Genomic DNA, 12,814 nt, shown 5'->3' with positions numbered 1-12,814 from the left:
AGACTGCTCTATAAAAATTTGTAATCTTATATGCAACATTTTTTTAAAACCTAAAATGAAACATAAAATATAACCGGTGATACATTTTAAATCAGTTGCACTGGCAAAACTCAAATTAAATGCAATCAATTGTATAACATCTTATTTTTACAAATATTTTTTTGAATAAAATTATATTTTCATAAGTTGGTAAAATTATAAATAATTTTATAAAAAGTTGTTTTTTTATAATTTTATTTAACCAAGTTCACATTATATGGAGGAAAAAAATTAATATTTACCAAATAAAAAAGAAGTTAACTTTTAACTTTTATTTTTATAACATTTTTTAGGCTGCAGCATGTTACCTTGGTGGTTGTATATTCTTTTATTTGTTTTGTGATATGCAATTATGTGTTGACTTAGCTTACTTATATCTACAGGCTTTATAACATAAAATTTAATTTAATTTATTCATCTCACGTTTGTGGTTTTTTTCTTCCAATATTAAACATGTAAGTTGCTAATTTTATATGTTCTACTTGCTAAATATAGTAAATAACTGCATTATTATTTAATATACTGCTTGAATATATTAAATTTAGAAAATGACATGATACTTAACACCCCAAGTTGAAATAATAATAATAAAAATGCTAGAAACCCCAAATTTCCCCCCCCCTGATTTTTCTCAAATCTGATGTGTCACTTCGGTGGTGAACAACTTTTCTAAAAATAATATGAAACCCCGTAAGTATATATATTACGACGAACAAAAAAACTGTCATGTGTTTATCACGTCATCTGATAAAAGTTTTGGAGAATATTTTTGCGATACTAGCCCTACTCTACTACTCCCTCTGTCCCTAAATACTTTTTTCATTTGTGTCGGACACGTTTGACAATGCACGTTTTTTATTGTTAATATCTTTAATTTCGTATTAGTATTAAATATAAAAATTCATTGTATTAAAGTATTCGTAAACACGAATACAACAAGATCATGACTATGTTGGATCTTATAGATTAACCGTAAATTAATAATCAATCGCTTAACGTGAACAGTGACAAAATTCAAAATGGGAAAAGTATTGTGTTACGGAGGGAGTAATATATACACAAATTGTCAATTAGGTCCTAATCTAATGATCTAATAAGGTAGTAGTTTAGACTTTGGGCTTATTAGTATATACATAATTGATTCAATTATAACTGATTCGAATCTCAAAGAAGTAAGAATATAGAGCAGCTCAGAACAAAAATGAACAGCTACAGCTAGCCCACAGTGTGTTTGAAAGGTTAAGATTCAAATAAGATACTCTTCAAAGGACAGGAATATGCATTGGTTGTTATTGCAGAGACAGCTTCTTTTTTATTGCAGGTCAGATCATCTGTCATTGTTATAATCTGCGTATACACGTACGTGTATTACACACAAGAATGCATAAACAAATGGTGAAATTATAGTTTAGACTTGAAGTTGAGATGAAGAGTAGCTTCACAGTGACTTCATATGATCTGGATACAAGTTTCTTAGCTGGTTGTGTAGATTATTAAAGTTCACCATTCCTTTGTTGGAGCCCGGACATGGTTTTAGTAATATATGGTTTCAGACTCGTTAGATTAATCATCCAATGACTTGAAGTAAGTACCAAAAAAATGTCATTTTGACTTTTTACGTGTATTTTAAGGTAAATAAAAAGAATTGCCCTATAAATCATTTTTCAATTTTTTATTTTCAAAGTAAAAGTACACATGTTAAATTTCATACACACCTACGCGTAAAAAGTTAAAAAAACTTATATTTTCGGATTTAGGGAGTATTACATAATATGAAAAAAAATTCAATACTGACCAATTATCAAAAAATTACTATGCTAACCAAAAAAATGGGAAAATGTATTGCAAATTTTGTTTATTATATGAAATTAGGGGTGTTTAATAATTACCCTATTGCAAAAAGATTCTACGATATAGTAATATTTTTTTATCTCAACAGTTGGATAATTGGTTCTAGACAATATATTACAAAATTTTGATGGATTTTAATTCCTAACGATCGGCTGTTATATAAATTATATCTAATATACTATTTCAAAATCCTTAAATCATTATTTTAAAAGCCCGAATTTAAGAATATTTTCACCCTTCTGCGAATATTTTTCGTAAAAAAGAAAAAAACTATTCACGAATATTTTGTACATAAAAGTCAAAATAAATTCTCAAATCCGAGCCGTTAAAATATAAATCCAACACTTTTAAAATAGTGCCAGATAAAGATTTAGCGGCACCCTTTTACAAGAGAACATGACCCATTTTCGATGTATGATTGTTAGAACGGACTCCTTGTAGTCAGTGTTACATAAATCGTTTATCGGATAAAATTGGTGAAGGGATCTTATAGCGATTTATCGGAAATCGGGAATTTATCGTAATGATAAATCGGTGAGAAATCGGAAGTAATTTATTATTTATTTTTAAATTTGTGTGAAGATGTATAAAAAATGTTTAAGATTTTAGCAACTTCTGAATAAAAATATAGCTCTTACAAAAAAGAATCAACTGCAAAATCATAACAAGTTCTAGTATTCAAATTGGTCATTTAAATAGTGTACACAAGAACCCTAGAACATAAATACATGCAAAGTATTGTCAGGCTTTGAGTATATAGTGTGAGAAACAAGAAATATATGTTCTGATTCAAAGAAAAATGCCCCTAAATATGGGATAAAAATTTATTTAATTACATAGTATATTTTAAATATCAGAATTGTAATTTTTATATATAATTTATATAATTTTAATAATAACTCTTGTGTATTTACATTAAAAAAGATTTCGTACTCATCTAAGCTACGTGAGTATCATACTTAAGAGTATCATCGTCGTCAACATGCAATTTCAATTTTTCACATATTTTTGTCAGACTGCATAATAAAATGTACAATTTTTTTATTATTATCTATTTTTAGAAAAAATCAAGATTTTAATCTAAATATCCAACAGACCTTTTTGTGCGGGTATAGTATATTTATAGCATGGATGATGCTGGCTAGAGTGTTCTGTAAGATTCTTATTCGTATAAGTTGAATCTAATAACTTGTAACAAAAAAAAGTTGAATTTATTGAGCACGGTTGGATAACTCAAGTGGTAAAGGGCTTATCATCTGTCATCCCAAATTCTGGGTTCGATCCTGGCTCACCCCGAGAATTGTTGAGAACAGATACTCATTTGTAAGGTTATAAGCCAAAATTAGTCAAAAAAAAAATAATTGATAAATAATAAATACATAACTTATCATGTCTTCATGATCGTGAATCGCTATGGTCCATAGAATCTGTTGTAAAGTTGTGATTAACAATATTATATTTGGTATAATCATCAAATCAACGCTTCGCTACATGTTTCGTACATATCAGTTGACTTTATTTATTTATTACTCCCTCCTTCCCTAAAAACGTTTCCTATTTGTGTTGGACACGTTTGTAAATGCACACTTTTGATTGTTAATATTTTTAAATTCGTATTAGTATTAAATATAAAAATTTCACTGTATTATAGATCACTCATTACTATGTTTGATATTATAGATTATACGTAAATTAGTAGTCAATCGCTTACCGTGAACGGTACCGAAAGTCAAAAGAGGAAACGTTTAACGGGACGGAGGGAGTAACGTGTATGAGAAAAAAGAGTTTGCATCTACAATTATGCAAATTTGCATTAATTTAAATAAAATAGTCGGATTGAAATTTAGCAACCAAAAAAAGTCATCGGTGCCTCGCATCGACCGTAGTTTCATAATCCATTTTACGGAAATTCTCCGTTTCAAAACCAATTTACAGAAAGTATTTATTACTCGTTATAACTTTTTTTTTTGCGAATATGTAATTTGTGTTAGATGTGTATTTGAATCACTTTGATATCGTTTACATTGTTCGCATTTTGAGATGATATTTGTACTAATATTCGTTTTTACGTATAAAAAATGGTTTTCATTAAATAGAATATAGAAATTCTCAGTTTTTGATATAATCAGGTTAAAAAATAAATAGCATAGTAAAAACAGTTAGATGATTTATTTACTGATCGTTTTAGACAAAGAATTCAATTTTTTGTAGCTAATAAAAAACGAAATAAAATATATTCCAAATTATCCAAATTGTATCGGTATCCCTGAAAGTTAATTTTTTGGTTTATTTACACATCAGATACTTACCATAGACATGTTGAAAAATATAAATCCCAAAGTATAAACAATCTTTTTTTGTAATATGTTAGCTTTTACAATAATCACCACTACCCCATATTCGATAAGGGCTTTTTAAATTCTAAATATATTAATAATTTTTTTAAACGATACAATACTGAATAATTCCAAAATATAACTTAACAAAACACTTCAAAAAAAAAGATATGCAAATACTCGAAAAAAATGGTTTAGTTAAAGTAATCAACGAAAATGAAAGAAAATAAAAGTGTACAACTTTTCATTAGAGAAAAATCGAGGAGACATATGTGTTTTTCACCATATTCTTGCTCAGAAAATAGCATTTTTCTAAATCAAACAAACATAATTTTGACAAGCACACTTGTTATAGAAAGTGAATGTAATTTTATATCGTTTTTTTTAATGTGTGTTTAAGGACACACGTTAACAATTCGTATATAATAACTAATCAAATAAGAATTTTTAACATGTACTCTTGAGTACACACTAGATTTTTTTATTTATTTTGGAAATAGTATTTATCACCGGTTGAGCTTGGTCGTTAATATTTTTTATGAAAGAGAAAAAAAATCCGCAAAATTGAAAAAACGTATCTTCTACCAATCAATAAAAGAAAAATGAATCATTTTTTTGCTATCTTAGATTCAGGAACACAATTCAAGTGAAGCGAGAGAAATACAAAATAGAAGTAAAAAGGACTACATATAAGTTGAGTTATAAAACAAAAATCGAAATAAAAACAATACTATACTATTCGATAATTTTTTGTATATATGAAGCCTGATTTAGTATAAAATAAAAATAATTAAGAAATAATACTATACTATCCGATGAGATTCTCTTGTATATGGCAAAGTGTCAACCAAATTTAAAACACAATATTCTAAAAATTTACCCACCATAATAAACTAAGTCGAATCTGATAAGTTACCTACAAATCTGTGATACATATGAACTGAACTCTTCAAGAATAGTCAAACCCCTGATCTCAAATCTCTATAAATAAGGAACCAATAAAACAGTCCTCACAAATCTCAAACACTTGTGTTCTCATTTCTCAAACTTCACCATGGCCACACCAATGACCTGCTCAGCTGATCTTGCTCAGCTCTTTGGTGCAAACACAACCAACGCAACAGCAGCCGCATCGTACATATGCGACCAGTTCTCGACACTCGACACTCGATTCATGGACACCAACTACGCCATTGACTCGACGTATCTTTTGTTCTCGGCGTATTTGGTGTTTGCCATGCAGCTAGGGTTCGCCATGCTTTGCGCGGGCTCTGTCCGCGCAAAAAATACGATGAATATTATGCTTACTAATGTTCTTGATGCGGCTGCGGGTGGCCTTTTTTATTATATGTTCGGGTTTGCTTTCGCCTACGGTGCACCGTCGAATGGATTTATTGGGAAACATTTTTTCGGGTTAAAAGATGTTCCGGATGCTAGTTTCGATTACTCGAATTTTCTTTATCAGTGGGCGTTTGCTATTGCTGCTGCAGGGATCACGAGCGGTTCGATTGCTGAGCGGACTCAATTTGTCGCGTATTTGATTTATTCGTCGTTTTTAACTGGATTCGTTTATCCGATTGTTTCTCATTGGTTCTGGTCTCCTGATGGTTGGGCTAGTCCTTTTAAAACTGACAATCTGTTATTCGATTCTGGCGTAATCGATTTTGCTGGATCCGGGGTCGTTCATATGGTTGGCGGTATTGCTGGCTTATACGGAGCATTGATCGAAGGGCCTCGCATAGGCCGGTTCGATCAAAGTGGACGTGCAATCGCGCTACGAGGACATAGCGCGTCATTGGTTGTATTAGGTACATTTCTTCTTTGGTTCGGATGGTACGGATTTAATCCGGGATCGTTTAATAAAATCGCGGTTATTTATAATACCGGTAGTTATTATGGTCAATGGAGTGCCGTTGGACGAACGGCTGTCACGACGACGTTAGCCGGATGCACCGCAGCTCTGACAACTTTATTCGGGAAGAGACTATTGTCAGGTCACTGGAATGTTACCGATGTTTGCAATGGTTTGTTAGGTGGGTTTGCTGCGATTACCGGTGGCTGTTCTGTGGTTGATCCATGGGCCGCGATTATTTGTGGATTTGTTGCTGCTTTGGTTTTGATTGGATTTAACAAATTAGCGGAGAAAATGAAGTACGATGATCCCCTGGAGGCCGCACAATTGCACGGGGGATGCGGCGTCTGGGGGATCATTTTTACGGGTTTATTTGCGAGAGAGAAGTACGTTGGGGAAGTTTACGGAGGAAAGGCGGGGCGGCCACACGGATTATTTATGGGCGGCGGTGGGAAATTATTAGGCGCTCACATTATTCAAATTCTGGTGATTTTCGGTTGGGTTTCGGCTACGATGGGGCCTCTGTTTTACGGTCTGCACAAGCTGAAGCTGCTGAGGATATCGGCGGAGGACGAGATGGCCGGTATGGATATGACGCGACATGGTGGGTTCGCTTATGCTTATGATCAAGATGAGTCGATAAAGCATGGGACTCCGATGAGAAAGATTGAGCCTTCACTTTCTACTTAGATTTGTTGTGGTTTAGTATTGCTAGTGGCATTGAAATGCAGTCTTCTCAAATACGTTCTCAAAAACGTTCTCAAATGTTTAGCCGGTATGATTTAATTGTATGTATAGTTATGCGCTCCGCGAATTGAAACGTCACGGTCGACATTCGGGAACAGTTTTAGGATTTCTAGCATTTTTTTACGTGTACTACATGTATGTGTATGTGTTTGTGTGTGGTTTAGTGTGATTTCATTACCGTTTAAAAATTTATTGTCTAAATATTCAAAAATATATTTATATATTTTTCAATTAAGAAATTTCTGAAACGGATATTATATCTCGATACAATTAATCTACGGGTAAGTAGACCGTGAAAAAAGAGATTTGCTATTAGAAATGTTGTCTTTATGTTTTGGCAGCTTGGTTGTATAATCAAATCAGAGAGTAGTTGAGTCTGATTTGAAATAAATTGTATACGACTTGACTAATAAGGATGGTTTGATTATAATTTGTGTTGGTTTTCTAGATTTGAATTGAATATTAAAAGTTTAGCATTGACTAATCAAAAAGAGCTGCCTTTTCCTTTTTTGTATTAGAAATTTTGTGCTGAAAAATGGAAAGGGAATTGAATTGGAATGTAATCAGAAACTTCTTTAGGAAAAAATAGTAATTAGGATATCTGGTTGTTAAAATGATTCGTTAAATTTCGTAATCACGTGCGAAATTCAACATTATGTGCAAATTACTCGACAAAAAATATTAGACTTCTCAAAATCATTTACGAAACTGTCTTCAAATGATGATGTATGAACTACTAGTCAGTTTTTCGAGTTTTTCATGTATACGATGATATTCGTGAAAAAATATTGGGTGGAACCATTAAACTAAAAGAATGCAAAAAATTAAAGGTTTATTTTTTGTCATCTCAGGTTCTGAGTTCGATTCTCGCTCATCCCGAGATTTGTTAGAACAGATACTCAATTGTAAGATATATAAGCTAAATTATTATTTTTTTTAAAAGAATGCAAAAAATTGAATATGACCACATGTGATGAAACAAATTTTGTTCGATTGTATAGATATTGTGCTTTATCGATAATGGCAAGGGAGAGTTGGGTGGTTGCAGATGAAGATAATGGAGACATGGTCACCACTTTTTGGTTATTCTTGATCATTCATGCCCTGTTTATACAACCTTCCACAATATGACATTTTCGCTATGTCTTATTTTAAATAAGAATCTAATTCGTAATATGAATTCGAGAAACCGAATTGAAATTAAATTTTAATACGTATAACGAATTCGATCAAAATCAAGTATATTAAATTAGGAAAATGATAAAGATTTTAAATATTTTCCAAAAAAAATTCTCCAACCGCTAATATATCAATCCTGGAATTTGTAAGTTTGTAAATAATAATATGGACCACGCGTTCACACGTGTCCCCAAATCAAAATCCGTCACGCGTATCATACATATTCGTCCCCAAATCAAAATCTGTAACGTGTGTTAAAAATTTTGGGATATTTAACACTACTCGTTAAATTATTTGGACTGAATAAAAATGAAAGTAATATCAAATTAGAGAAGTTTAACATGAATAGATGATAGCATGATGAATGTGTCTAGTAATTCTGACTTTGTGAGTCCTTTCTTGCGCACCAGAGTTACATGATCTTAAGGTCAATGAAGAAGTTATTGTGTATAGGACTTTTCATGTATGATGTCAAACATAAAATGCAGACCTTTTCTTTTAGGTTTAATTTGGAGCATCACAGAAGTGGGCTTCATTCATGTATAATGTCAACTTATCATCTGCCCTGAAGACATCTTCAAACTAACAACCTAATAATAACGCTGTGATTGTTGAAATATGTTGTATTGCAGATACAATAATGCTTAGTCCCGGACAGCTTAGGGGGTTAACGGTTTATCCTCTGTCGTTCCCAGTTTATGCGTTCGATTCTCGCTCACCTCGAGAATTTATAAGAATAGATACTTATTTTTAAGACCGTAAGTCATATTCGTCAAAAAAAATAATGTTAAACCCAACTTGCTCCATATTCCGGTATTCAATAATGAAGATTTGTTAGCATCGTCAAAACAAAATAATGCTAAACCCAACTTGCTCCATATTCTGGTATTCAATAATGAAGATTTATTAGCATGCCTTCAAATTAGTAGATGCGATGATATTTTACAATGATATATATATATACACCGATGATGCGATGAAAGATTGAAAACTGAGATTCTGTATACCATAGATCGAAAACCGAGTTTCCGTGTTCAAAAAGTCGCTTGTTTAATTTATTCCTCTCTTTTATAATTTGTACCATCCCTGTGACTCTTGCCTAAACTTCATACTCTTGCCTAAATCTGTATCAGGTCAGTTTCATCACCATCCCAGTTGAAAGAAAGTTTAAATATGCACTACTGCCTTATAAAACAATGTCCAGGACATAAACACATGCTTACAAATAATAAAGTTCTTAATATACATATTAAAAAAATATATGAATCACAAATGGTAATCAGACAAGAAGCAGATTACAACAGCAGCATAGTTGCTGGTGGATGCATTTGCCAAGCTAGTACGAATCTGAGAACAGAATAGAGACAACTCCTGCATCCTGTTCTTTACTCGATCAGACATATACCGATACTAAAAGTTTGGTATCGACAGATTACTTACAAACTAAACGGCATACTCTATTTGGTGAAGAGCATCTAACAGCAATAGCCAGCACTGCATGCTGAATAGAACATACTCATTCTCCTAGCTCAAAGAAGTGCTGGCAAAATCAGCACCCCCTTCCAAGGAAAAAGAATTCGGGTATATTTGTATAACAATATAATACGAACCTGTGACTATATAATTGCTAGATGTAGCGGGAGAAAGCTCTGCTCTAGTTGATATTTTAGCATCCCCAAAATGGTTACAAAATTTTGGTCCACGAACCCAAGAATGGGAAAACAGCAATCAGCAATCTCAACAATAAAGGTGTTTCACCTTTTCTCCCTCCCCTACTCAATTTGCTCCTCTGCGGTCTATCTGTATTTTGAGCAGAGTTCTTTTTGGATCCTTTATAGGTTTTAGACTGTCTATCTAGATCGTCCCATCCACCATATCTAGGCGATCTTCGGCTATCCCTGTCTACTCGAACGTCATTTCCACCTATCCAAGTTTGATAACCCATTGATTCCGTTCTGGAACCCTCATTTGTTTCTTCTTCGTCTTCTTCAAATTTCACATTTCTTGCAGACCGAGCGCGTGGTCTTCTCCTAGTTTGTGCCTTCCGCTTTGGTTTGCTTGGTTTCTTTCCTACAATCTTTTGAAATACTAGAGAAAGAGCCGACTGCCCCAAAGGAACAGCTAGTGCCATAAGGAAAGCTTTCGGACCTGAAGTTATTAGCAATGATGAGATTATTGCTGGAAGCATCCAACCAAAAGATCTGAATACCTGCAGCAATTAATAGAATTTGTAATTATGGCTTAAAAATTAGAATGTGGTGAACATAAACTTATATATCAGATGTCTGACAACTGCGAAGAGTATGCTGTATGAATATATAAGAAAAAAAGAATATGCTTTAGCCGAAGAGGCGATGACATCATCGAGAACTAAGCAAAAATACCAAAACGGATATATATAGCTGGTGTATATCAACAGTAGAAAGAGGCAACTGAAGACAAGTTCTTAACATTATTTGGTCTGGCTGTCCTACTGTAACCTAATGGGAACGTTAATTGAACTTCTAAAGTGAAATCGATATAATACGAGGAGCACACTGTGAGAAGTTCTATGTTATTGTATAACATGTTAACTTAGAGCAAGTCCACACGAAGTTGATAATTTATAGTCAGAGCGGAACAAATACCGGGTACCTCAGAAAAGATGTGGGAGAACAAATTTAGAGGATTCTCAGGATTCTAGTAAAAAGGTACGAAGACGATTAGCATGATACATCTAAGGACAACAATAATCACAAACACATTTGATGCACTGCTTTTTATGGGCGCTGATACCGAGCAATGGAAAGTGGAGATTTGAGATCCCTGTATTTCCTCATACTACATAATAAGCAAAGTGTGAAGCTGGCCATAGTTCAGGTCGCATAAAAAACTCATGTGTACGAAAGTACATTAGAGATCTGAGATCTGATATAACTGAAGTATATGCATAAACTCCCCTCTTCATATTTTAACCACAAATATGCAAGCTCCAGGAATTGTTCACATTTAGATGGATTTAGAACATGTAACTTTTGAAAATAAATAATTTATCATATAATTCTTTCTTTATAAATTCAGTAGTAGTGTGACTGAGACATTATATAATTTAGTGTAGTAAATTGGTTGAAGTTTTGGAGTATCACTTTCTGATCTGTCAGGCATCAACTTTGTTTATAAGAATATCTATATTAAAATTTTAATTTATCACTGATCTGTGAGAGATGTTGGGAGTCCACAAACATGTAACGCATAAAAGCATAACATGACAATCAAGTTTGAATGTGCTGAATGAAGATGATTTTCGTCAACATGTCAGAGGTTTCAGCTAATACACCACAAAGGGTAATGATATATGCAATGAAGAGTTCAATTCCAACATGTTGAAAGAGAAATTACATCCAACCAGCCTAATTCTTAAGTCTAATTTTTATTTGATTTGCAACACGAAGTCCTATGCATTTAAAAGCTTGCATGTAGCCCGCCAGTAAAAGCAATTATCATGTTGTCTATCGATCATGTGACATCATAAGAAACAAGAACTAGTAACCCAAACCAGAGTGATTTCTACCGGAAACAAAAATAATCTTAACATCAATCCTGAGCTTCAAAACTGCAAATAAGTACTTGCAAGTAGCTACCATCTCATCAGGTATTATTTATCCTAACTCTTGACATCTTGTGAGAAAATGATTCATTTTTCCATACACAAAGGACTAGCAACACAGTTTCTTACTCTCTCAAACAACATTCTTATCTAGGTAAAATTGTCTAATCATTCGACATATATAGCTATAGGTCATACTAATTCATATAATTCGCAACATAACTCATAGTTTCCACTAGGAAAATATATAGCTACCCAACTATAACCTAAACAACAATCTTTTAGCACAAACAAGTTAGTCAACTAGAAACTAAAAGTTTAAAACACAGAGTACATAAACATCTACACATTCAACTTAATAACTAAATAAAAAAATATAGACAAATGACCTTTTAAACCTTAGACTTTGCACCAATATACCCATCAGCCCCTATGGTTCAAAAACGTACATTTTTGCCCCTCAGATACTGAAAACGTAACCTTTTACCCTTAGACCGGCCGGTTTTCACCCGGTTTTTTCCCCGGTTCAAGGGTAAAAAAGCATATTTTGGATACTGAACGCTGAAAATGTACGCTTTCAAACTTGAGGATTTAACGAGTACACTGGTGCAAACTTTGAGGCCGAAAAGTTTACAAAAAACATATCCAAAAAACCACCCAATGTTTCTACAAAACTACTCTTAAAACTGCAAACCTATAACAACAACTACAAACAAAACCAACCCAGAAACCAAAACTCACCTAAAAACAAAACCCATATCTCAAATTCTGCTAACTAGTAAAAAAAAATCAAAAAATTTATCAACTTGAATTTCTAAAAAAAAAATAAAAAATTACCGGAAATATCCAAGCTCCATCAATAAACTCCTCCAAGACCTCAAACCATTCAGCAGCTTCATCATCATCATCATCATTTTTGTTGGGCCTTGGATTAAAATTAAAGTTCTGGGCTCGAAAATTCTCTGCATTTGAGTCCCACCTGCGGTACTGGGCTTGCACATTTCTGAGAGGAGAGTGTAAAAATAAATTTGAGTTTGGAAATAGATACAGACATTGTTTATATAGTTTAGTTGTTGGAGTACGAGCTGGGGGATCAAGACATAGCTTTGGTTGCTTAATCTGAAGTTGTTTCAACTCCATTTCAGTTCCCACACTTGCTTTAACTTCCAACGTTATCCTTGTATTTGTGTTTTGTTCTTTACTTTCTGGCCCAAAAGATAATTT

General features: G+C 33.0%; 2 protein-coding genes across 2 annotated transcripts; one reads left to right on the top strand and one right to left on the bottom strand.

Moving 5' to 3' along the window:
• The first annotated feature begins 5,215 nt into the window (after positions 1-5,215).
• LOC141675588 (ammonium transporter 1 member 1-like) lies at positions 5,216-7,157 on the top strand. The gene has a single exon (XM_074482050.1). It carries the CDS (start codon positions 5,281-5,283, stop codon positions 6,766-6,768), a length of 1,488 nt encoding a protein of 495 aa, XP_074338151.1. The 5' UTR covers positions 5,216-5,280; the 3' UTR covers positions 6,769-7,157.
• A 2,050-nt stretch (positions 7,158-9,207) lies between these two features.
• LOC141675572 (uncharacterized) lies at positions 9,208-12,799 on the bottom strand. Its single transcript, XM_074482049.1, has 2 exons — positions 12,428-12,799; positions 9,208-10,213 (listed from the first exon to the last, which is right to left on the bottom strand). Exons 1-2 carry the CDS (start codon positions 12,728-12,730, stop codon positions 9,689-9,691), a joined length of 828 nt encoding a protein of 275 aa, XP_074338150.1. The 5' UTR covers positions 12,731-12,799; the 3' UTR covers positions 9,208-9,688.
• Positions 12,800-12,814: the final 15 nt, after the last annotated feature.

Source organism: Apium graveolens, chromosome 1 (genome assembly GCF_009905375.1).
Source record: "Apium graveolens cultivar Ventura chromosome 1, ASM990537v1, whole genome shotgun sequence".
Taxonomy (NCBI): domain Eukaryota; kingdom Viridiplantae; phylum Streptophyta; class Magnoliopsida; order Apiales; family Apiaceae; genus Apium; species Apium graveolens.
Note: the sequence above shows the minus strand (reverse complement) of the source record. Positions and strands in the feature narration are given on the sequence as shown.

Excerpts from the sequence above, each read along its gene's own strand:
- LOC141675572 (XM_074482049.1), bottom strand. The coding sequence starts at position 12,730 with ATGGAGTTGAAACAACTTCAGATTAAGCAACCAAAGCTATGTCTTGAT. Across the intron at positions 10,214-12,427 it reads ATGGAGCTTGGATATTTCCG|GTATTCAGATCTTTTGGTTG; the intron begins GTAATTTTTTAT and ends TAATTGCTGCAG.
- LOC141675588 (XM_074482050.1), top strand. The coding sequence starts at position 5,281 with ATGGCCACACCAATGACCTGCTCAGCTGATCTTGCTCAGCTCTTTGGT.